Source organism: Halichoerus grypus, chromosome 6 (assembly GCF_964656455.1).
Source record: "Halichoerus grypus chromosome 6, mHalGry1.hap1.1, whole genome shotgun sequence".
NCBI lineage: Eukaryota > Metazoa > Chordata > Mammalia > Carnivora > Phocidae > Halichoerus > Halichoerus grypus.
The window spans coordinates 155,208,186-155,235,116 of NC_135717.1; the positions used below are offsets into that span (position 1 = coordinate 155,208,186).

General features: G+C 37.0%; 1 protein-coding gene across 6 annotated transcripts in view; it reads left to right on the forward strand.

Moving 5' to 3' along the window:
* The first annotated feature begins 645 nt into the window (after nucleotides 1-645).
* NEDD1 (NEDD1 gamma-tubulin ring complex targeting factor) overlaps nucleotides 646-26,931 on the forward strand; it is a 50,260-nt gene continuing 23,974 nt past the window's right edge. For 2 of the 6 annotated variants that reach the window (XM_078076441.1, XM_078076440.1), the window contains exons 1-5: nucleotides 650-723; nucleotides 2,964-3,107; nucleotides 5,881-5,975; nucleotides 10,399-10,515; nucleotides 13,761-13,901. In XM_078076441.1, the coding sequence (XP_077932567.1) occupies nucleotides 2,972-3,107; nucleotides 5,881-5,975; nucleotides 10,399-10,515; nucleotides 13,761-13,901 (489 nt within the window). In that variant the 5' untranslated portion in view covers nucleotides 650-723; nucleotides 2,964-2,971. Of the gene's footprint in view, nucleotides 724-757; nucleotides 1,114-2,963; nucleotides 3,108-5,880; nucleotides 5,976-9,396; nucleotides 10,262-10,398; nucleotides 10,516-11,642; nucleotides 11,747-13,760; nucleotides 13,902-26,931 lie in introns of those variants that run through there. The other 4 variants (XM_078076444.1, XM_078076439.1, XM_078076442.1 and 1 more) reach the window with 4 other exon arrangements.

A 26,931-nucleotide genomic window follows, 5' to 3' on the forward strand; every position in this document is an offset into this window, starting at 1 on the left:
GATTAGGAAGAAAGCTCATGGATTTTGAAGTCAGATACCTCAGACACTTACACTTTTGGTTATTTCTGAGCTTTTCTGAGCATGCCTTCTGGTTTGTAAATTGCATGGGGTATTACCCGCTCTCCATGGTTTCCTCTTCAAAGGAAGCCTTTCCTAAACCCATATCCATGTTCATTTCCCTTTCATATATGTTTCATTCACCTCTTAGCTTTCCTTTGAAGCAACTGTCAGCTTCACTTTTCTTTTAAGTATGTAATTATTTATGAACGTCTGCCTCCTATAGTGAACTGTAAGCTCCACGAGGCCAGGGACGATGAACGTTCACAGTACCCCTGTACTCCCAGGCTAAGCCCATCATCGCGCACCGAGTCTATCCTAGAACCCGGCACCCAGCGGGCAGTCAGCAAACAAATAAACAACAAAGGGGCATCTATCTACCTGTGCCCAGAGGCCGTCGCTGGGGCGTGGAAGGAGCCGCCCAAGCCCCCAGCTCCCGCCCTGGCGGTGGGACAGGGATCCCCGCGGAGGCCCTGCCCCTGCCCCCGGCCCCGCCCCCGCCCCTGCGTAGCCAACCCTAGCCACCCCCTCCGTGCAGCGCCTCTCCCCATGACGCCGCTTGCGGGCGGGACTTCCGGCCGCCGAAGTTTAACAATCCGGGCGGGAGCCGGAAGCCCAGCGCCGGAGCGGGCCGCGCCGTGGCCCCCGGTGTGCCGCGGCTGAGAGGTGAGGTTCCGGGGCGCCGGGGGTCAGCGGGCCGCTGCGCGTCGCGTCCTTGCAGACTCCCGAACCCCGCCCGCCTTCCGGCCACTCCGGGGGCGGGTCGGAGGTCCCCGAGCCCCGCGCGCCCGGGCCGGTCCAGTGCTCCGGGCAGTTGTAGGGCAGGGGCGCGGCAGCGAGTTTGGCGCGGAAGTGCACGGCAGCCGCGGGCCGGGGTCGCGCACCTCCGTCTGCGACAGTCACCGACTCGGCCTGAGAGGTGGCCCGGGCAGCTGGGGTGGGTGGGTTGGTGGCGGCTCTGGGGGGTGTGCTGTCCCCCGGAAAGTTTGCCGCTTCTCCACCGGCCGCCTCCCCTTTTGTAAACCTCTCCTCTACGGCTCGAATGCATTTTATAAGGTAACCCTGTTGAGCAGTTCTTCTGCAAGTAAAAGTTGAAGAACTTTCGTTTAAACTAAATATTGTAGTGAATTTTTTTTCCCCCTGTAGGCGCTGTCCCTAAATTTGGGGTTGGCTGTCTTTTGCCGCCTTGTGTCCTGACAACTCACTTTAATGGGACCTTCTTTGAGAGACTGATGTAATGACTCTCCCTTAAAGGTGTTCAGTTCTCAGAAGAGCGAGGTAGATGGGCAGGTGGACCCCTTCCCCACTCCACTTGAAGAGAAGGAAGCAGACATTAAGTGACTCTGCCGAAGTTACTGCCACCTAACTTTGGGGCAAACTCCTGTTTTCTGAGCCCTTACTTAAGTGATCTTTCCACACTGCCCCACACCGCTTAACGGGAATGGTGTGAGATTATAGTAAAGGCATTTTTCAGTTGTGTTTCCTGGGTTTAAGAGATCCGCTTTCCAGCACTTAATTGTACCGTGAGTAGGGAACCAATACATGTTACCACATGTCAAGGCACCAAATCCAAACACTGCATGTCCACATTTCAACAGATGATGAACGGCTTTTGGTAACACTGTTTTTATCCGACGGATGAAGCATAATAAGTCACCGCATAAGTGACTTTTCTAGTTAACAAAAGTTTTAGTCTTTTTATAAGCACATTAAAAAAATTTTTTTTTTTTGTCTCTTGAGAATCAAAGGGCCTTGTAATTATTATACCTTTAACATGGCCTCTGAAATAAGATATACTGGACATAAATGTGATGCTTTGTTGGTGACTTGGGACTCTGTGACATCACTACTACTGTGCAGTCCTCTTACACTGTCCACACCAGGAACGTGTGGAGGGTATATTTCTAGGCTCCTTTCCTTTTCTTCCATGTATTTTTGAGCATTTTTTTTCTGACTCATCATGCATTACCACTTGCTGCTCTTAGAGTATCTGCCTAAAGCAGCTCCCTTGCCTTCTGTTTTTTAGACTGCCTTGGTTTGTTAAATCACTTGTCAGAATTATGTACTCGAATTATATACTGTGAATAAACAATACGAGTGAAGCCATCCTAGACCAAGTATTGGTACAGGGACTTAGTGACATCTCCTTTGGCTATATTTGCTAATTTTGGAGTTATTTGGAAAAACTGGAGTCACTGGATTCTGACCCGCAGGGATCCTCCAGTTTATTATACATTTTAAAAAGATTTAGGACGTTTTCTAGCCAGTACTTATTTGTTGAGCACCTACTGAGTGCCAGGAACATTTCAAGACTGATAGTAAACAAGACAAAATCCGTTTTCAGGATCTTTGTTTTGTTCAAGTCAGGAGCAGCAGACATTATTATGAGAATAAATAAAGAGTTGCAAATAGCAGAAAGTGCTGTGGGGGAAAAAAATGAAACCATAATGGGCAACTGGTGTGGGGCTGCTTTAGCCATGGTGGTCAGGGAAAGCTTTTCTGAGGACACATTTGAGCTGAAACTAGAGTGAGGTGAAGGAGATGACCATGGGAAATCTGGGGAAAGAGTATTCCAGGCAGAGGGGGCAGCAACTGGGAAGATTGAGGCAAGAAAGAAGGCCTGTGAGTCTGGTGGCCCTGGGGAAGAGCGGTAGGACGGTTACACTGGGGCCAGGTCATGCGAGGCATGCCAAGGAGGTTGGATTTCTTTATAATTGCTGTGGAGAGCTATTGGAAGGGTCAACTGAGAGAATGTGATTTTAGAAGGATCGCTCCAGCTACTTTGTGGTGAACACCCCCCTCTGGAACAAAAGTGGACAAGTAGAACCACCTGATTTAGATTAGATCCTTCATTTTGATCTATCCTTAATTGTTTTTTTAAATATATTGTTTTAAACTATTTGTAGGTGCAGTCATGCAGGAAAACCTCAGATTTGCTTCATCCGGAGATGATATTAAAATATGGGATGCTTCCTCTATGACATTGGTGGATAAATTCAGCCCCCACACATCACCACACGGAATCAGCTCAATGTGTTGGAGCAGTAATAGTATCCTTTTTTTTTTTTTTAAATAACCACTTTTTGTGGGGTTAAATAACAGTATCAATGAAACTTTTGCATGTGACCAATAAGAAATATATTTTGCATAGCTATGAAAGCTAGGTAGATAAAGTGAAATAAGGGTTTAATAAGTACATCATATGAATGTATACGTATATATATATACACACACACATATGTATATGTATGTGTGTATATATATATAAACTACTAGATCGAGACCATAGAATTAGTTTTATTATCAACAGTTTGTCGTTTAACCCAAATGGAATAAGGTAGGTAATGGTGGGAAAACTTCTGAAAGGTTTTGGAATGAGTTTTTGCATCTACATTTGGCTATTTATAGGTCTGGTCTGCAAATTAAAGACAGAACTCAAAGGCAGAAGCAAAGTTGGGGGAGGAGATAAAAATTAAAATTGTCCAACATCTTCATCTTACTGATGTACTCTCTGTATTTCTCTTTCTGTCTATGATGAAAATAGCCTGATTTTTCAGAGAAATTGTCTAGATTGAATTTTCCAAGCCTTTTGTGTTTCTGATTTACACGCTCCCTGTCTTAGTAAGCTCCTAAATGTGGGTAAAATAAATGAGGGGATGAAGCTTAGAAATCAGAATTTCTCAGCCTTGCACTATTGACATTTTGGACTAGATAATTCTTTGTTATGGGGGCTGTCGTGTGCACTGTAGGATGTTTAGAAATGTTCCTGGCCTTTACCCACCAGAAGCCAGTAGCTCTCAGTAGAACCATTGCTGCAAACAAAATACTCTGAATATGTTCTATAAACTTGGTATGCTAGAAATTATCATTCTTTTGTATAACTTACACATATAGACTATTACTTAAACACCAGATTAAGTTTTAACGTATGTTTGATCTTATCAGTATCAGATTATGAATATTCTGTTTCCTGATGAAAGTAAAAATATCAAAGCTTTAAAATATGACTGATTTATGAACAAAAACAGAAGTTTTCATGCCCAACCTAATTATTCTTGCAAATATGTAACAAAAATGATGAATTTTCTTACTGAATTAAATTTACCTCTTTATCATTCCTTGATTTTGTGTTAAAGTAGCAAAATAAATTACTTTGGTGCTCTATTAATCAAACTCCTGGTGAAGGAAGGGAGTACATTTTTGAAGGACTCTCTAGGCGGGTAGTGGGGGAAAAATGTTTTAAAGAGAGTGACAAATATGTGAGGTTGCTTCTTTCTATTATTAGGTTTTTATTATGTGTAGAGCTTAATTTCCCTGTTACTTACTGTATAAGAAAAGAGTAGCAGTTCTTGATAAGATTTATTAGTTTGGGTTTATTTTTATTCCAAGGAGTTTTATTAGGAGTTGGCACTTGCTGATAAACCACTTAATGGTCTATCAACAAAACTGATGTGACTATGAGGTGGTGTGGGATGACTTTTGGAAACTGGTCTTATTTCTATATAGTTTTGTTGTACAAGTAGATACACACTGGAAACTTTTGCATATAGTCTTATTTTTAATGAGGCTTTGATCTCTTCCGTAGAGGTTAGTTACCAAAGAACAAGGACCTCCCAGACTCAGCTACTTGGGGTCCACTTAGCATGGATTCCAAGAACAGGATTGAGTGAGGTACCAGGTTTTTGGCCCTATTAGGTAGGGTCCCTCACTTTCTCATGATTTCTAAAACTACAAGAGAAATAAAAGGAGTAACTAGATTACCCTCTCATATTATCTTTGTTCAGTCCTTTTCTGTATTCTAAGAAGAAAAAGTAGTAAACAGGGATGAAACCAAGGAAAGGGAAATGATTTGTTCTTCTCAGTGCTATAATACTTAGGTGGGAATGATTTTATTTGAATCATGTATCATAATAAAATCACAATCCATGGTCTATTCATGAAATATACAAATGTTATAGAAACCACCCAAAATAATGCAGTTAAGATTTCGCTTGTTAAAAATCAAAGATTTAAACTTCTGATATTTTAATTCATTGTGACTCTCAAAATTAGGCTCTTATTCTTGATTATATTGTATTTAATCTTTTTAATTTAAAAATAATTTACAGTGTTTTGTGTTTACTGACTGTTCTTTATAATTTCTGTAAAACAAGGTAAAATAATTTTAAATTAAGTTAAATTTTTAAATTAAGTTTTTAATAAATTTAACTTATAAAATAAAACTCTTCCAGAGCATAAATAGTTGCTATTTAACCACATATATTTATATTTGCTATATTTACTGTAATATTTATTCTTAATTTATTTAAGATTGAAACATTCTATCGTAAAAATTCTAGTTGTAAGGATATATCAGGCTTTATATTTTTAATGGATGAACAGGAGACTAATGTGGTTATTTGCTTTATAGCTTAAGTTGGTACCAAGCACTGTGTTAATAAATAACTATCTTGAGCGGTGTTTATAGATGAAAAGGCTGATTGATATTTGCTGATGTTGCTTTTATCATGATCTCATTCTTGAAGGATAAAATTAGACCTTCTGGCCTATTCTTTGAAAATGGAGTAGTATTTCACTTGGGTAAAATAGCTTTCAAGTAATAGTAGAGCCAGAGAGGATAGTTCTTCCCTGCGGTAGTAGTAAAGAGAATGAGTCTTAGTAATTAGTAACCTGAGCCATTTTTGAAAGCTGATGTATAAGCTATATTCATTTGCTTGTCTTCTTAGGTTAGTGCACTTGCTTTTATCATCACAATTCTTGCAATAATAGTCTAGTGCTAGAGATGCTCATGAATTGTTTGATGCTCCATAACTCTTCATTTAGATAACTTTCTAGTGACAGCATCTTCCAGTGGCGACAAAATTGTTGTTTCACATTACAAAAATAAACCTTTTCTACTTTTCGAGCTTGGTGAAGGGGTAAGTGATTTTTTAAAAAAAAATTTTAAAAATCTTAGTTCTGCTTGGGTGGTAACTGCTTCTTATGGTGCTTGCAACTAAATATAAAGGTGTTTAAAACTATAATTCTTAACCGAAACTCAAAATAATACAGTAACACTTAAAGAGGAGATGGGTACTGAAACATCTTCAGGTAAAATAATAGTGGATCTTAGGGGAGCAATCAAGGACTTAGATTATGTCAGCTAATCACTTGCTTTCTCCATCTCTCTGTGGAAGATTGCCTGGTATTGCTGCCTTTTTAAAGCCCAAGTCCTACCGCGGTCACCAGGTTGATTTGACCATTCAAATGTCCTAATGATATAGGCCTATCCTTACTGCTGTTGAGTTCAGGACCATCAGCTAAAGACCCCTATGTGTTGGTAGCTTCTGCTTTAGCTTCTGTCCTTCTGGTTACTGAGGGGCCTGCCTGAGTCTCCTCAAGCTCTCCTGGAACAGGATGGCTTTGTCAAACTGAGCCTTGGTCCCAGAGCATTTAAATGAAGTTCTCACTGCATATTTTTTTTCTCATCTTTTTGTTTTATATGTTAATCCCTCTGATTCAGGATAATGATGGTGTCCTCATTTTTAGTCACACACACTCCTTGAAATCTATTTTTTTGTTAATAAGGTTTAACTAAAAAGGTACAAGTAGTGGTAGCTTGTTCTTAATTTAAGGTTCAAAGTTTTCATAGCAGGCCCTAAACCATTATCAGTTGTCATAATTTTACACACTGGAATAGGTAAGGTAGCTCACTTAGAACACAGAAGGACAGTGGAATATGAGCTCATCTAATTTAAAAAGGACTTTTGATTTCTATCCATCCTTTCCTAAAGGCAGGTGGGATTGACACAAGCATCAAATCCAGCCCACAAATGCTAGAGGCTGGGGCAGAGAATGTCTGCTAAGGGCAGATACAGAATTTGAGACACACTGCCTATTCAAACTCAGTTAAATAAAACTGAGGCAGAGAGTAGCCCTGGTTGATAAAAGGTAAACTGTACTCTTCAAGAGCAGGCAGAACATCTTAGTCATTTTTGGATCTTTAGGTACTATCAGAGGTATCACAAGCATTTGTTGAATTGAATATCAATATCAAAACAATTTCAGTTTCCACTTCCAGCACAATATTGTGCTCCTTCTATCCATTATGCCTTAGAACAGTTTGGGAACTTTGTCTTTGTAATTGTTGTTCTTGTTAAATTATGAAAATAGTAGATGATATTCACAAATGTGACACAATTCTAAGGATTTTGTGAATATTCCACATCAGTTGCTATAGGTAGTTCTCTTTCCTACAGTTAAGAAATCACATCAGAATACAGGTGGATGGTGGGCACCTGGGTGGCTCAGTTGGTTAAGAGTCTGCCTTTGGCTCAGGTCATAATCTCAGCGTCCTGGGATGTAGCCCCTCGTGGAGTCCTGTGCTTGGCAGGGAGTCTGCTTCTCCCTCTCCATCTGCCCCTCCCCCTGCTCATGCTCTCTCCCAAATAAATAAAATCTTTAATTAAAAAAAAAAGTATACAGGTGGATGAAAGTGAGGTTATTACTTATAATTTGAATCTGCTTTAATTTAATTTGCTTAAAAGAATATTTTGCAAACATTGGTTCTTTAGCATTTGTTAGTAATTTCTTGTAACATATTAGTGTGTTGATCACCTTTGCTTTGTAGGATCCAAGTCCTATTATTTGTGTACCATTTGAGATATGAGACCATTACTCCTTGGGGAAATAAGATTCTATCTTACTTACTTTAACACCATTTTTAGAGCAGAACTTTAAGTTTGTATTTATTTTCTTTGATTTTGCTTTTAGCTCTTTAGAGTAGGCAAATTGATATTAACAGTAATATAATGAATATCTTAGGCTACTGTATAACCTAGACATTTGGCCAGCTTTTATTTTTAGATTTTAAAAACTTCACCCATTGCTTGTGTTTTAGGGTACAGGATTCCTATAATGAGCACACAGTTTTCATCAATTATTTAAGTTCATTAGCTACATTAATAATACATCAACATAAAAAAAAAGATCTTCTAACATCAGGGTAGGCCAGTTGAAAACATAGGTTTTGTTCTGAGTCCTTAATAATTTGAGTTGTTTTTGATGATTAGAATACTAATATATTGATCTTTGATGGACACCATTCTTATTTATTTTCTTAAAGGTTATTTTGATAGCTCTTAGTAAACTGTCCTGATTTGTGGTGATAACTAGATTCTTTTTTTTTTTTTAAGATTTTATTTATTTGAGAGGGAGAGCACAGGTAAGAGAGAAAGCACAGGGTGGGGGGCGGGTGGAGGGGCAGACAGAAGCAGACCCTACAATGAACAGGGAGTCCTATGTGGGGCTCGATCCCAGTACCCTGAGATCATGACCTCAACCAACTGAGCCACCCAGGCGCCTCCAGATTCTAAATCAATACTAGTCCCTTTAGACCAAAGTCAGTTCCTAGAATGGTATCTATAGGGAATTGTAGCAACTATACTGAAACATTGATGTAATGTGTTCCTGATATTTTTATATGTGTTAGTAATTTTGACTCTTGGTCAAAATTTCAGAGCTGGAAGAAACCTCGGGGGAGGGATAGGTTTCTTATAAGAATCCAGTGCTCTCCTAGGGGATTGAGAGTACACTTAATCGTGATGAGCATGAAGTAGTCAATATACTGTACATCTGGAACTAATATAACACTATGTTAATTATACTGGAATTAAAATTTTTAAGAAAAGTGCTCTTTTGAGCACAGGGTGTTTTTCAGATGCGTGGACTCTTGAGGTAAGAACAATAGATCTAGTCCTGATTTTTCACTTCTCACATGAAGAAACGTAGGCTTAGAAAGGTGAGATGACTTGCCTAAACCTACATAGCTTACCTTTTAACTTCTAGCTAAGTCATAAAATGTGCCCCTTGGTATTCATTTTTCTCTTTTTTTCCCCATTGCATTCAACTAGAGGTGAGAACAATTAATGTAACTACAGAGTGTATCTGAAGGTTAAATAGGAGAAAACACATGCAACATTGTGTTTTACTGTGTAGCATAGTTACTGATGATGCCTCCAGATAGATGACGCTCACAGATACTCATTGTGAGAAAAACTTGAAAACCTCTGTATTTTTAGCCATTTATTCCATAAATATTTATCGAGCATGGATATGGTCTTTGCACTAATGAAACTGACATTCTGGTGGAAGACCGTAAACTACTAAACAGAATACCCAGATAGTGATTAAGTTGCTACACAGAGAATTAAAATAAGCATTGAGATAGCAAGTTACATTAGGTGGCCAAGGGAGGTCCCCAGAAAGTGTGGCTTTGAAGTTGCTGTCTATCAACTAGAAGTCATTCAGCCAGGGCTCAGGGAATTGAGGTTTCCAGGCAAGTATAGAAGCCTTGAGGCAAATACAGGGCTGATAACGTTTAAGGAATGGAAGAAGGCCATTGTGGCTGGAGAATTAGTAGGTGAGGAGGAGAATGGTGAGAGATGAGGTAGGGTTTGAAAGCCAGGTTAATGAGTTTGGAATTTATTCTAGGGCTGATTGGAAGCCATCAAAATTTTTTAAATGGGAGCGTCATGATCTGATTTGCATTTTTTAAAGGTCATCCTACTTGTGGAGCATAGAATGCAGGGGAGTCGGGTTGGAAGTGGGACAACCAGTTAGGAGGCTGCTGTTCGTGTGGTTCTATAGGGTCCGGATTAGTATGTTGGTAGCCTCAGTAGATAAAGGGGAGCCCCTGTGGGGTTTATGTTAGTGTTGGAGTTTAAAGAACTTATAGTAGGTGGCAGGGAAGGAGACGTGGAATCAAGGGTAATTCTGGACTTTTGAGAAACTGAGTGGATGGTGCCTTTTCAGACGGGAGGAAGAGGGTAGAGTTAGGTTCTGAAGATCTGATATTGGAGACTTGGGCTCCGTTGGGGGAGACTTTGTTGTGAGACTTTGGGCAAGTATCTTGTCCTCTTTATGAACTTTCCCCATCTGTAAAAGAAGGGGTCTAGACATTCTTTAAAGTCACTTCTATGTTTAGTGTTTTCTGAGCTGTGGGTTGATTCTAATTCGAGATACTCTGTGACAGTACAAGAGTAGGTTTTATAAGGGGCAATATTAAGAGCAAGTAAGTCATGATGGGAGGCCCAGACTTGCTGGTGTTGCCTAAGCTTCCTCTGTCAGCTCTGTTCTATGGAGGAGAACACTGCCCTGGTTGAGTTCCTTGAAGCCGTTTTGAACTCCTTTCAAGCTGTTGGATGCGGGTGGAGGATGATGAGAGGTCAGTCTAAGTCTTAGCATGTTTATAGCATTTAATTCAACAAATGTTTACAAAGTGCTCACTAAGTGTTGGATGGGACTTGAAAGTCAGCTCTGGGCTCTATTAAATTAAGGTAACTTTTTTTCTTTCTTTAATAGCAAAAGCAGACATGTGTCAGTTTAAATTCCACATCTATGTATTTAGTAAGTGGAGGCCTAAATCACACTGTTAACATTTGGGATTTAAAATCAAAAAGAATTCATCGATCTCTTAAGGTAAGCAACTTGTTTTTTTTTTTTTTTTTTAAATCCTTGTAGTAATGAGTATCTTAGGATGTTTAGAATATTTGCCACACTTTTAATTTTGAGCTTTTATGATAAAAATAAGATGCTTCAGAATTGAAGTGAGATTTGTTAGGGAAAATAAAGATGCTATTTAAGTCAGAAAAATTTTTTTTGGTCTGTTTTTACCTCCATGTATGTCACTAATGCATATTGTTGGTGTTTAAAACTTTTCCTTTATTCTTTTCACTTAGTTCCTCTCTTTTTTTAGTGAACCACTTCCTTCATTTTTTCTAAAGTATGAGTTGTCATCAGAAATCTTTTTTTAAGTCTCTGAGAAAAATGAGAGTGGTTTTGGGATGGCCATAATCGACCTACTAATCAAAGTTGGGGATTTGACTTCTTAGTTCTCTAACGTATGTGGTTGCGGCTGTTTGTGTTATTTTTGTGTGTATGTGTTTTCATCTTGGTAATTAAATATTTTCTAAAATAATTTACTATTTACAATTAGTGTTTCTTTAAATAATTAGCTTTTTGTAGTTTTAGAAAATAAAAATATTTGTCACGTGAAAGCTTCTGGGTTATGATTTTTTTGGAATTCACCTTTTCACTATTATGTACTTTTAATATTTGGAAACTCATCTTTAAGGTTATTTTTCATTTTCATATGTCTTTAAAAAACTTTTAATATGAAAATTCTAAACATATTAATACACATACACATACATTCATCTGACTGTGATGATGGTCAGCTCATGGCCAATATTATTTTATATGTGCCCTGTCTACTCTCTAATCAGATTACTATGTAATCTCACCCTCAGATTATTTTGAAGCAAATGCTAGACACATTATCATTTTGTTAATGTCAAATGTCATTGGGTTAATTCTTGCTAGGGAAATTGTATATAAAGAATGATTTTGTTTTAAACAGAAATGTAATCCTATAATTGCTGCTTAAAATATTACCTTTGGAAGTTCATTATTTTAGATATTAGCTAAACTTTGAAGAGTCTTAAGGATAATTGAAGAGTTGCCAATAATGAGAATAGTTAACTTTTATTGAGTTCTTTGATATGCCAGCCACTGTGCTTAACTATGTTTATTCTTTGTGTCACAAGAATTCTGCAAAGCAGGTAGTACTATTCCTGTGAACCCATGGAGGAACTCTGGCTCAGGGATGTTAAAGAACTTGTTCAGTGTCAAACAGCTAGTAATGACAAAGGTGAAATGCAAACTCAGATATTATCCATTGTTTAATTTTTTAAATTATGAAATTGAGTTAAAGTTATTTAGAGGGGTATACCTACTATGAAAAAGATTATTTTACAGTATTGAGAAGAGATTTGAAGTTTGTGGCCCCTTTTGTCACATATTCTCATTCATTTTAGGAGCATCTCTTACCCCTGTAACTCCTATGGCATGGCAAAATGCTACTTGTTTTTCCATCCTCAGTTTTCCCAATTACTCCAGATAGTTTTGTCTCTTCTCATTGTTTACAACTCTTAGAGTAGTTCATTTCTTTATTCATTCAGTTAACAAGTGTTTGACTGACTAATTTTGATAGTGGGAAATCTAATCTTTCACCTTTGGGTCTCTTCTCTGTGGTGCTCTCCCTGGAAACACAATTTCTGGCACTTAGTAGGTGCTTACTGAATATTTGCTGAATGACTTATTTTCCACAGTTAAAATAAGGAAGACACTTGCTTCTTTTTAAAGTCATAGAAATTGTATTGGACCCCATGTTCGTAATTTTCCAAGTGGGAACAATGAACTAAATGTCCACTCTCTTTTTTTCTTCTCATCAGACATTTTTTCCTTGGGATAGCAATTTTTCTTTGATTTAGGTAAGGAATAAAGTGTAAAGATACCTTTAGACATGCTCGAAGGGCCATTTGAAAACATTGGATTATAAGTGGAATATTATAGCTACTATTTATGATATTACATTAATCTAATTATTAGATGCAAAAGTTAGTTTATTTATATTAAGATACAACAGCAAACTGTTAAAAACTATACTTCTAACCCTGATCAGTTTTCTTTCCTTTTTTTTCTTTTTTAAGATTTTATTTATTTATTTGACAGAGAGAGACACAGCGAGAGAGGGAACACAAGCAGGGGGAGTGGGAGAGGGAGAAGCAGGCTTCCCGCAGAGCAGAGAGCCCGATGTGGGGCTCGATCCCAGGACCCTGGGATTCTGACCTGAGCCGAAGGCAGACGCTTAATGACTGAGCCACCCAGGCGCCCCCCTGATCACTTTTCTATGCTCCTGCTAGATATCTCTAATTTGATGTTGGAAAATACAGTGCTTGTGAACCCAGTTTGTTTAAAACCAGTTTTGTTTCCTCAAAGTGGATTCCCCTTTGGATTGGGAGACAACCTAGTATAGAGAGGGAAATAGGCTTGGGGCTTTGACCTGGAATTGAATCTTGGATCTGCCACTTAGTAGTTACATGAGCTTGCACAGATTTCTTAACCTTTCTGTGCCTCATGTAGTGAACTCATCCATAAAATGAGAAAAGTGACCTTGCCTCCCAGGATTCTTCTAAGGATTAATAAGAATTCATAATGTTCCCAGCAAATGGAAACAGCTGCTGTCATCTCTCAGCCATGCCTTGCTTCTTCTGGCTTTGGGGCTTTTGTTTTTGCTCTCTTCCATTTTGTGTGTCTGGTTTCTTTCCCCTTCCCCTACTTATCATTTATTTTTTCTCTAAGGTCGAACTCAAGCTTTATGTCTTCCCCACAGCTTCTTCTGTCAACTTAGGTCACAGTCATGCCTCTTTCTCTTTCCTAGGACACTTTGCCTCTACTACTCATCTAGCATTCCTTCTGCCATTTTCATGTTAATTTAAATGTCCTGTCTTTTCCATTGAACAGTGATACTTTCAAGGCCAGGGACTCTCATAATAGTCAACTTGCAGTAAATGTTACTTGTCAGTGGAAGGTAGACATATTGCCATCTAGAAAGTTACCTTTCCCTTTTGTCTCTTGTTTCAGAGTGCCTGATCATTATTACAGTTATAAAAACTAAGTCTCTGTTCCCTGAGAAGACTTGGTGTTGATCAAATAGTTTCCTACTCATTTGAGTAATTTTTTTTTAGGTTATTTGAGGAAAATGTTAAAGCAGATATTAAATTCACAAATACATAATATTTACCAAAAATGAAATTTACAAAAACATGAAAATGTGCGGTGTGAAGGATATGTGGTAGTGTACTTACTTTCATTTCTTTCAGGATCATAAAGATGAAGTAACTTGTGTCACATACAATTGGAATGACTGCTACATTGCTTCTGGATCTCTCAGTGGTGAAATTATTTTGCACAGTGTAACCACTAATTTATCTAGTACTCCCTTTGGCCATGGCAGTAACCAGGTACAGTATGCATTTATTCAAATCAGAGTTGATAAGGTAGATTTTGAATTATCTTACATAAGACAGTGAATTTTAAGTTTTCAAAATTAAGTATTTTAAATTTGCATTTACCTTGCTTAAAAAACTTAGAGCTAGCTGTTTTTTAATGGTATTCTTTAAAAATGTTCAAATAACAAGGTAATTCATACTGGATTATGTTGCCTACATGAGTTCAGTTATGCCATTGAGTAGTCACATGCTCCTAGAATATAACTGTATATGGCAAAATATAAACAGTTGTTGGGTAGGTTAAATCTGAAATATGGATATTAATCTTTCTATGACATCACAGTTATCGTAGCTCAAACTATGTCAGCTACAAGATAGATACTTCTGTTCAAAAATGCTTTTTGGTGGACGTAGATGGTTGAGTGTGTTTAGGCACAAGGTTTTTGTGTAAGTATATGATAGTCAAAGTCCCAAAGCTTGTTTATGGACTTTCAGGTTAATACAGGAGTAGTGAGGGAAACTTTATGAAGGAAAATTAGTCAAGTAATTTTTTTCTTTATAAAATAGTCATCTGTAAAATTTGTAAAAGAATAAATTCAGTTACTCAAGAAATCAAAGTTTTGGCCAGCTTTCTGTGAAATACTCTGCAGAAATTTCCAGTGAGGTGCAATCTCTTTCAATCCTTACTTTTTACTATAATCACTTTGACCTTAACTATTATTAGATAAAATATGGGAGCTATTCACTTTTGAAAGGCAGTTTTTGAAATCATGATTTGAATAGTATATATTTAGTGTTTGAGGAAAATTTAATGGATATTAAAAACAGAAAAAAGTCTTCTCAAGTTCCTTATATGTTGGGGGAATAAAGGAGATAAACGTAAACATGATATAGATGATTGATATAAAACAATCTTATGGTGATTCAGAGCAGTGGGAGAACTATCTGGGAATAAAATAGGGAAAAGTGAAGGAGGGAGGATTTCATCTGTGTCTAATGCTTAAATGATTTTTATTTTGCTTTTACTACAGTATAAATTGGCTTCTTTGCTAATTGATTCTAATTTATATTAGGGTTAGCTCTTTACATTCCCACTTTATAGGTGGAACCATGTCTTGTTTCTTTGTCCTCAACCATTATCCAGCTTTGTACTTTATATGGAAAAGATCCTTAATAAATATGTAAATGGATATAGAGATAACAAAGATCTTAATCGGCTAATACAGAACTTTGGGAGAAGGGTATTTTGTATGTAGGAAATCAAAAACACTAAGGAAGGCATATAGGTTTTTATATAGGGCCAATGTGAAAAAAGATTGGAAAGGTAAGTATGAGCATAGTGTTAATGTGGAACTTTGAATGCCAGACCAAAGATTCAGCTTCTATTTTGGAAGGCATTTGAGGAGCTAATCAGAGTTTTTGATTAGTTCAATGTCCGAATCCTAGAAACCTTGAACTAAAAGAAAGCGTTTACAGGTAATTTCACTTTCTGCATTTTATGGATGTGGATAAGTGATTTGCCACAGAGAACGTATTAATACAGTCATAAAAGCAGGAAGTAATATTTTTTTTTTGTCATTCTTTTTTTGGTTATTTGTATTTTGATAATGAGACATAAAGCCTAAGCCCATAAACATTGGAACTATTGTGAAAAAATCTTATCTAATGTTCACATGTCTTGCTTTTTAAGGAAATTAATTTTCTTTCTTCCTTTCCTATTTTTTTTTTTTTAAAGATTTTTGATATATTAGAAGCATGACACATTTAGATTAAAAATTCTTGGCTGACTTTTTAGTAACATAAACATTAGGTCAGATACCTACCATGTGAATTCTTATATTTCAGTTTTTATTTTATCTTGTTAGAGAGGTTTTCTTTTTGTTTGTTTGTTTGTTTTATTAAAACCAGACATGAAGGAATAGTTCTGAAAGCATTAGGTTTAGTTCTTGCTCTTGGCTTTGTTATGTGCAAAGTATTTAAATTTCTAAAATTGAGATATAATTTAAATAATAAGGGGCATATATCTTAAGTATATAGCTTGATGAATTTTTATATATGTATATACTTGCATAACTACCAGAAGGTATAGAACATTTCTGGCACACCGGAGGACTCCCTCTTAATCCTTCCCAGGCACTACCTCATATTTCTTTTTTTTTTTTTTTTTTTTTTAAAGATTTTATTTATTTGACAGAGAGAGACACAGTGAGAGAGGGAACACAAGCAGGGGGAGTGGGAGAGGGATAAGCAGGCTTCCCGCTGAGCAGGGAGCCAGATGCAGGGCTCGATCCCAGGACCCTGGGATCATGACCTGAGCCGAAGGCAGACGCTTAACGACTGAGCCACCCAGGCGCCCCTACCTCATATTTCTTAAAAGAATTGGATGTGTCTGGTTTCTTCTAGTCTTCACTGTTTGCCTTGTTGCATGGAATAGTAGTTCATACTGTTTTACTGCTGTGTCGTTTTCCATTATATGAATATGTCACAGTCTGTTGATGGACATTTGTGTTGTTTCTAGTTTTTAGCTATTACAATAAAGCTTCTGTGAATATTCTTTGTGAATGTCTTTTTGTGGACCTATGTTTTCATTTGTCTTGAGTAAATACTCAGAAATGGACTTGCTTAGGTCTTAGTGTAGGCATCATGCTTTACTTTATTAAAAAATGCCAAAAAGCTTTCTAAAGTACTTGTGCCATTTTACACTTCTACCAGCAATGTTTGTGAGATGCAGTTGCTCCACATTTTTGCTAATACCAAGTATTGTTTATCTTATTAGTTATAACAATTTTGATGGTTGTGTAGTGGTACCTCATTGTGGTTTTAATTTGCATTTCTGCATGCCGGATGTGTTGAGTGTATTTTCATATGCCTTCTTTTGTGAAGTGACTGTTCCAAAGTCTGTTCCTCCTTCTTGTATTTTGTTACTTGTGTTTTTTTCTGATAGATTTATAGTTTATTATATATTCCAGATTGAGTAATTTTTTGGGTATGCGTGCTGCATATATCTTCTTTTAGTCTACAGCTGGCCTTTTAACTCTAATGCCTCTTTCCTGGGATCGAGCCCCACATCTGGCTCTCTGCTCCGCTGGAGGCCTGCTTCTCCCTCTCCCACTCTCCCTGCTTGTGTTCCTGCTCTCGCTATCTCTCTCTCTGTCAAATAAATAAATGGAATCTTTAAAAAAAAAAAAATGAACAGAAGTTCTTAAATTTAATGAAACCTAGTCTAGTATATCACTTTCACTTATAGATGCTCTTTTTTGTGTCCTCTTGAAAAAATCTTGCTCACCCCAAGGTCTTAAAAATAGTGTCCTTTTGTTTTCTTTTGGATTAAAGCTTTATTGTTTTACCTTTTTTGTTTTACCTTTAGATAAAGCTTTATTTTTTTACCTTTCCCATTTATGTCTATTATCATCCATTTCAAATTAATTTCTGTGTATGGTGTGAGATATAGGGTTCAGCTTTCCAGACAGGTGTATAATTACGTCAGCATTACTCATTGCAAAGACCATCCTGTTGCCACTGGGGTGACTAGGTGGTGAGAGGGTTTGGAGAGCATTCCAGGCAGAGGTTATCACCTTCATAGGATCCTTACTACCATTTCCTGTGTTTCAAGCACTGTGATTATTGCTTTATGTTACATTTTCTTGTTTAATTTTTGCTACTCACTTGTGAGATGTATGTTATAAATTTTTTTTCATTTTTTAATTTTTCATTTTACAAATGAGGACTTTTAGATGGCAAGACTTTTAACTATTTTGAAGATCTGTTCTTTAAGAGTGGATGCACTGTTTTCTTTGGGATCTCTTTCTAGCTCAGAGGCAGCTGAATGTATAAAGATTTGAGAATCTGAAGCTTCTGGAAACTTGGCAGTATTCTCTTGCCACTTTAAAGATATTTTAAAATTCTAGGTGATAGGTCACTGTATGGTTGGTTTTCAAAGGATTTTCATTGATTATTTGCATAGCAAAACTGAACTTAAATTATTTTCTAGTTGAGGAAAACAGTAATGCTGTAGGCTTATCTCTTGTGTAAGGTCACATGAGATTTTCATGTGTCTGCTGCCTCCTGCTAGCACAAGTCGGCATCTCCATAGGATCGTTGGTATAGTTCTGTATTGCAGGTCCCACATTTATTTGGAGAGCTAGCTGTGTGAACCTGGGCAAGTTACTTAACTCTCAAGCCTCCTTTTCTTTATCTGTAAGTGAGAATGCGAATATACTTTCAGTAGAGTCTTGTTTTTTTGTTTGTTTTGAGGGCTAAATGAGATGCTGAGTGTGTTTAGCATCGTTCCTAACATTTGGTAAGAGATCAGTGAACTTCAGTGAGCTTTTAATGAATAGTCATATTAAATCATTAAAATAACTTTTGTGATTTACTTTCCCAAACTGGTTTGCGTATCTTTAGGTTTAATGAGTTCCCTCTAAACCCTTGCTAATTTTCCAGTTGTAACTTGACCTCAGTAATCATGTTTTGTGTGTTTGACTTAGAAAAAGGAGAGCATTAAAGAAAGTGAAGAAATTGAACTGGAGTATTTTAATTTTTCCCCCTTCCCTGGAACAAATGTTTGTATGTTTTGTGTACTGTATTATTTAACTTTTCCTCTGTACCTTTAACACAGAGTACGTGGGCTAGGAAATACCATTTGGTCGCTGTGTAACTATGCAGTTTCAGTTTTTTTAGTGAAGAAAGTCACAGTTTTCATGATTCTGCATACTTATATTTCCCTTTTATGAGCATTGTAATTGAATTCTTTGGAGTGTTGTTGTTTTGTTTTGTTTTGTTTTTTTCCCCTACAAATGATTTTGTTATGGTGTATTTTATCTGTTGGTGACTAGAGGCATAGAATTGCTACTTGAGCATTCATTTAGATTTCTCAAAATTCATTTAAGATTTCAAATATATTAAATATTCATTTCTTAAATTTAAACAATGTTCATAAAAATTTTAAGTCTGTCAGAAGATTGACATAATTCAACTCAAATATACTGTTAGCCAGCCCAGTTTTTATGTTGATCAGTTACTATAGGTAGGGTCTGGGTATTGAGAAAAATAGTAGATAGGACACATCTAATGATAAAAATAAAAATTTTATTTTTTTAAAAGATTTTAAAATTTATTTTGGCGAGAGAGAGAGAGAGAGCACGCACGCATATGTGCACAGAAGCAGGGGGAGGGGCAGCGGGAGAAGCAGGCTCCCCACTGAGCTGAGCAGGGAGCCTGATGGGGGCGCGGGGGACGACTCGATTGATCCCGGACCCTGGGATCCTGGCCTGAGTCGAACAGATGCATAACTGAGCCACCCAGGCACCCTAAAATAAAAATTTTAATTTTTGTTTCTATGAACAATCAAGAATTTGAAATATTTAAAAATCATCAGATTGATTTCTTAGCAAAAGTGACAAAAACCTGGAGTGTCATTGAATCTGCATTATACTGAATCTCATACTGGAAATGAGATTGCCTGAATATACTTAGATCCTAACTTTGAAGTGTCTGAGCTGAATTGAAGCTATTAGTTTTATGTGGATCACAGTGTCTTTCTGCAGGAGTGAGGGGGCAGGTGTGGGGGAAAGCTTGCGGCCTCTGCAGAACTGCCAGGGCTGACAGACTTTCTAGATTACAACTGCATGTTGCTGTTTGGCAGGTTCAGCAGCGTAGGCTCACAAATAGGTTAACCTGTGTTGCCTTTCCCAAACTGCAGCCCTTTTCAAAACAGTTACAAAGTGGATCTATTTAATGATTCCTTAGACTTAAAAATGATCTTTAAATGCAGCAGGCTGTTTGTGAGATTTTAAATATAATGTATTTAAAAATGAATAAATAAATATAATGTATTTTGACATATGTTAAATAAGTTAATTTTATTCAATGTAATTTTTGACATTTTAGGTATAGATTTTGTAAGTATTAGTAACCATGTTTGGGTACAGAGTCCAAAAATGTAAATAATTATTAGTTACACTTAAAAATAATAATTATTTTATCAAGAATGAGTTTAATTTTAATTGGGTTAACTTGTTTGTCTGGTTATATTTATACCTGAATTTTACCACTCAGAGAGTTTGACTACAAAGCTTTATTTCTAGAATAATGGTCTCCTTGATGTTATATAGGAACATTGATATACAGTGTTTGCATGATAATATGTCCTCCATGTTTTTTCTTTCTCTCTTTTTTTTAAATTCTATTTTATTATCTTACGTTATTCACCATACAATACATCATTGGGTTTTGATGTGGTGATCCACAATTCATTGTTTTCGTATAACACCCAGTGCTCCATGCAGTATGCTCCATGTTTTTTCTTAGTATTTGTGTATATTTGTCTAGCCTATCTAGTATGTTCTTTGAGCAGTTTTATAATTGACATGTTGGCATAAAATAAACTTCTAATCTATATTTTTAATGTAGATACTTTTTAAAGGCTATTTTTTTCCCTTCTATATCTCTCTTCCAAATTTTCTGTAATGGGAAGAATGTTTTCTTGCAGTGTTTCTATGTATAGCTCTATCTTCCTTCCATACAATTATAATCATTCTGTTGGTCCAGTCTTGTTTTTTGCCTTTTTCACGGTAGTGTTCCATCCCAGGTATTCTCATTTTACTAGTCTTCATAACCATAATTTTTAAAAAGACTTATATATTTATTTTAAGGAGAGAGAGTGCACATGAGCGATGGGGAAGGGTAGAGGGAGAAGGAGAATCTCAAGCAGACTCCCTGCTGAGTGTGGAGACCAACACACAGAGCTGGATCCCATGACCTGAGATCATGACCTGAGCCGAAATCAAGAATTGGATGCTCAACCTACTGAGCCACCCAGGTGCCCCCATGACCATAATTTTTTAATGGCTCCATAATATTCCATTGTTCAAATGCCACAGTTTAAACATTCCTATATTTTAGGTACTTTCCAAAATTTTATAATCACAATGAGCACTATATATTGTTTCCATAAGTGTGTGTTTTCTGCTTTTTGACTTTTTCTCTGACATAAATTCTCTTTTGATGTAACTCAGTAGTAGGCTCACATTTTTTTTCCTTGAGGAACTTCAATGTGTTACTCCCATCATTGTTGGTCTCAAATGTCTGATGATAATTTAAGTATTTTTTTCCTTAGAAGTCACTTGTTTCTTTTTTCCTAGATGTCCAAGGGATATTTTTTTTTTCTTTAAAGTCCAGTAATTTTGTTAGACTGTGTCTTGGTGTTGGTCACTCTGTATTGCTATTCATAGGGACATGGTGTGCTTCTTTAAGATTTTTTTTTTTTTTTTTTTAATTTATTTATTTGACAGAGAGAGCACAAGTAGGTAGAGTGGCAGGCAGAGGGAAAGGGAGAAGCAGGCTCTCCGCTGAGCAGGGAGCCTGATGCGGGGCTCGATCCCAGGACCCTGGGATCATGACCCGAGCCGAAGGCAGCCACTTAACCGACTGAGCCACCCAGGTGCCCCGGTGTGCTTCTTTAATATGTAGTTTCAGATCTTTTCTTTCAGGGAAGTTTTCTTGAATTATTGCTTTTAGTATTTGTTATTTTCCTTATGTTTTCTTTTTTTTCTTTATTAGATCTTCACTGATTTATTACTTTCAAATCATTTTAACTTTTTCCTTATTTATAATTTTCAAAAATTCTTTATTTTTTGCCTGTCTCTAAGGTGTTATCTCTTGTGTTTATTCATTCTTATATACCTTTTAAATTAGCCTTCATTTTTGCAGAGACTTCTGAAATTTCTAATTCTTTTCTAAGTTCTAACATCTCATTTCTAAGTTTTCTAATTCTGATTTATATTGTTTTTAATGTCTTGTGTCATTTTATTTTCTTGTTGGTCATCTCCTCTGAGAGTTCCTTTCTTCTTGTTCTCATAATAACTTCATATGGGATTTATCTGTGGAGTTAGTTTCCCTGAACTTCTACACAGAGATGGGGTTCAGGGTGTCTTTTCTAGCTTTACAAGCTCCCTCTTGTTTTCAGTTAGTTTTGTTTTTGTTTTAATGGTGACTTGTTTTCTGAGGTTGCCTAGCTTTGTTCCACTCACTCACTCGTATGTGAACTTTTGCTCTCCTTCAGCTCTCTTGACTCCATCCTATTTAGGTTTGCACCTACTCCTAACAGTGTCTCCTTAGTGTGGTGCCCTGACCTGGGAGGTAAGCATCTCATCTGGTCAGTTTGGGGAGTTCATTGCAGCTAAACTTCTCTAGCTCTTCAGACCTTTCTGTAGACCTCTGTATAGTCCCACCAGTGCAGCAGATAGTCCTGGTTTTGGCTGAGCTTGTCAAATTGGTCACCATGCTTTTTTTTTTTTTGAATACCTATTGGCTATTTGGGACTTTTTCTGTTCTCAGCTCTGTCTCAGACTCCCTGTTATTTCCTTCTGCTTCCTTTGCACAGATACTAATATTATGAGGGACTTGTGGCTGCTAATTGTTTGACTTTCTAGCATATATTTTGGGGCTCATGAGGATCCCTGATCATCTAGTTTTGTTGTAAATGTTCATGGGATTTTACTTTTGCTGTCTGGGGTTTGCTGTCTGTCTGTAAAACATACACGCACACAAAGTCATTTAAATTCACTGCGCTAGGGATCCCTAAGACCAGGTTTAATGATTCACTAAGAGTACTCACAGAACTCAACATATAATCATACATATGGCTGTGATTTATTACAGTGAAAGGGTACAAAGCAGAATCAGTAAAGAGAAAAGGTGCATGGGGTGAAGTCCTGAGGAAACCAGGTATAAGCTCCGAAGCATCCTTTCTCAGTGGAGAGGAGGTACTTAATTTCCCCAGCATCAAACTGTGACATGTATGAAGCGCTGTCTACCAGGGAAGCTCATTAGAGATTCATTGCCCAGAGATTTTAGTGGAGGCTAGTTACCTGGGCACCCTCCGTGTAGCATATATTGAAATTCCAAACTCCTAGAAGGAAAGCAGCTGTTCAGCCATGGTTCAGTCATAAACCGTATCTCATACACAAACAGTTTCGGCACAGTGAGCCACTTTTATCAGTCAGTGAGTCGCTCTTATCAGTTAGGGTAGTGGAAACCCTCCCAAAATCCCAGATACCAGCCAAGGGCCAACCTTGAGAAATAGGACTTTCTAAGGATAGGAAGTCCAGGCCTGCACACACACACACACACACATACGGGGTTATTCAGAGAGATTTCAGAAACCCTGCCACCGCTGTAACAACTAACTTTTCAGAGTCTTCGAGTTAAAAGGATTTTAAGCAGGACAAATATGTTCAGATTTCTAGTTTTGAAGAGGTTACTGCTGCAGCAATGTGAAGGATGGATAGTAAGCTACTGAGAATGGAAGTGGGCAGTACCACCAGTGACAGCTGATTAGTGCTTGAGACAAGACACTGGGACTTAAGAAGAGGGAGGGGATGGGGGTGCCTGGGTGGCTCAGATGGTTAAGCATCTGCCTTCGGCCCAGGTCATGATCCCAGGGTCCTGGGATTGAGCCCCACATCGTACTCCTGGCTCAGTGGGGAGCCTGCTTCTCCCTCTCCCTCTGCCTCTCTCCCTGCTCATGCTCGCTCTCTCTCTGTATTTCTGTGTCTCAAATGAATAAGTAAAATCTTAAAAAAAAGAGGGAGGGGATGGAGTTGAAGGGATACTGTATATATTTATGCATGTATGTGTGTGTGTGTCTATATGTATGTCTATATACACACATGTATAGTATCTGTTGTATATGTAAGTATAGTGTCTAGTATATATATGTATATATACATATATATGTATTTAGGTACATACATATTACAGATTATAAAGCTATAATAAAACATGAATGGATATTCTTATCTCTGTGAAGGTAAGGCTTTTCTAAGTATAAGAACAAAGTTATAAGTTAGGGAGACAGATATGATAAATTTAAGTGCATAAAAACTTAAAAGTCTGACAAATAGCATTCTTTTAAAAAATTAACAAAATTGAAAGAAAAATGGGGAAATATTTATACTTATGAGAGCTTTAATGTCCTTATTATAGTAAGATCAATTGCAAATTAGGATTTAAAAAAATCTTAATAGCCCAATGGAAAATAAGCAAAGTAGATTAATGTGTAATTCATAAAAGAAGGAAGACAGATGGTCACTTAGCATTTTTCAACCAGGAACCTTTAAAGCATGAACAACAGTGAAATACAAATTCTTTCATAAATTAGCAGATTTTAAAAATGATAGTAGTTAGGATACTTGGAAATTGGAAATAACCTAAGTGTCCAACATTAGATTATTTAGATAAATTGATATATATTCATGTATTATCCAGCTGTTGAAATCATGTAGTAGAAAGTATTAGTGACAGTGCTGACTTTATAATAATAAAGTATGATCCCAGGTTTTCTGTTGATACTTACTGAATACACACAAACATACATTCACACAGAAAAATATTTAAACAATAAAACTAAGACTTATTTACAACAAAACTAAATGTTAACCAGTTTTTTTGTGGGTGGTAGGATTATAGATTTTTTTTCTCTTTTGTGTGTGTGTGTGTGTTTAAGATTTTATTAAAATATTTGAGAGAGAGAAAGAGATAGTGACAGTGATAGCGAGAGAGAGCACAAGTGGGAAGGAGAGGGAGAAGCAGGCTCCCCACTGAGCAGGGAGCCCTACATGGGCCTGGATCTCAGGACTCTGGGATCATGACCTAAGCTGAAGGCAGACACTTAACTGACTAAGCCACCCAAGTGCCCCCCTGTTTTGTTTTTTTATTTCAAACATTTATGTTTGAAAACTATGGGACCAACAAACTATGACCCAGTAGCTGACCATTATTTTTGTAAATAAAGTTTTATTGGAACACAGCCATGCTCATTCATATTGCTTTTGCTGTACAACAGCATAAAATATTTACTGCTTGGCCCTTCAAGAAAAAGTTTGCCAACCCTTGATCTATAGTGAGTGATGTACTTTTTATATTTAGAAACATATATTTCTCCACAAGCACATACACTCTTACATAATAATAATGTAAGAAAAAATGGCATTGCTGCTTATAGGGATGTTTTTCATAAGGTTCTTGGCAATATTTTTTTTTTTCCTTAGAAATGGTTTGAATCTGGAACCAGGTGTAGGGACTTAATAAGTGCTGCTGGTACTAACATGTATTATTAGTACTTATTTTAAATATAATTGAGTAGATTAATACTTCATTTATCCAGGTCATTGGATAGTCTTTTAATGATACTCTAAAGACATGATGATTTAATAGCTGTAGAAAGGTCAGAAATGTATCAGAGAGATAGAGGGGAGCCATTTAAAGAAATCAGTTTGGCTCCTTAAGGGTCTTTTAAAAAAGTATGTGTAAAAGATGGTCAAATGGGTACATATACAATGAAGAATGAGTCATGAGCCCGTGAGAATAGTGGCGGCTACGGCTGTGTACACGGCTCTGTGCAGAGATTCTGTTTAATTCTTAGAAGAACTTTGACTGGAAAATAAGAGCGTTTTCTGTCTTGTAGATGAGAACACTGAGGCTTGGAGAGTTTAAGTAATTTACCCAAGACCCTGCAGAGTTTGGCCGAGACCCTGCTTGAACGAAGATTGATGGTTATCGTTAGCCTTTTTTCTTTTCTTAAATAAGGTTGCCAAATAGGTCCACAGAACATGTATGAAGCAATATTTGGAATTTAGGTTTTGACTTAATCAAGAGATGCATTTTTAACTATTTATAAAGTTTCATTATATGAAGTAGTAAGCTCCTTTTTCCTTGCTATATTCAAATAGATTCTGGATGACCACCTTCCAGTAGGAATCCTGTGGCTAAGAGGTTGAATTTTATGTACTTCGAGGATCTATGAGGTCTATGTTTTATGGTGTTAGTTTGTTTTTTTTTTAAGTTCTGCTTGTGTATTTAATCTAAATTTAGATTATATGAAGGACCATAACTATATAAACTCTTAATGTGCTACAGAATTTTTTAAAAAAAATTAATGTTTTGCTAGGTTGATATGTGACTATAAACATCGCAATTCACTAAGGATCTCTGTGTCTTTTTTTTTCTTTTTTCCTTTTTAGAGAGAGAGCTTGGGGATGGAGGGAGGGGCAGAGGGAGAAAGAGAACCTCAAGCAGGCTCCATACTCAGCATGGAGGCTGATGCAGGGCTTGACCTCATGACCCTGAGATCATGACCTGAGCCAAAATTAAGAGTCGGACACTTAACCGACTAAGCCACCCAGGCGCCCTCTATGTCTTTTATATAGTCAAGGTCCAAGTAGTTTATTTTTCCTTGACTGTAGACCAGAGGAAAGATTTTTCTGTTGGAAGGATATACTTTTCCTCAACAAAAATGGAAAACACAAGCCGATGTTTTCTCTTTGTACTCTAACCGTCTGAAAATGAGGAGCCATATTTAATGCATGACCATAGTAATTATCTTATGTTGGGGTGTCTGGTAACAAATACTCCTTTTGTTTCCTTAGACAGAATTTGTTTTGTATTAATCATAAATATTTTTGTTGTTGAGGGCTGATATATATTATTTTGAAACATCTTAGAAGTAGGTAGTATATGAGTTTTTAATATATAGAAGCTAGTGGTTTCTGTGTGGTTTCTAGTGGTATATAGAAGCTTTTGGAGTATAATAGATTAAACTAGATAGAACAAACAAAAAACCTTCAGATTTGACTTTTGTTTTGTGCCAGATTTATCTGGGACCTATATGTATAGCTACTGTCAGCCTACTAGAGCCTGAGTCATTGCTTTATTTGGAACTCTAACTTAACTCATTGAAAACCAGTTTCCCACTCTTGCAGATTCTACTATTAATTTCTATACTTATATTGCTGTTTCTGTGCAGGGAAAAATTAGCTTAAATGTAAGATACTTAATCCTCAGCTCAGTAAATGATAATATCAACACAAGTTTGAAAGCAACATTTTAGTAAAAGTAGATAAAATTCATCTACTTTACTTTACTCAAACTGGATCTTTGTTTATTCTGATCCAGCAGAAGCTAGAAAGAGAGAATGCCTCCACTGCCCCCAGGGATGAGTGTTTAGAGAAAGGCCAGTATTGCCCTCAGGCTGATGCTTTTG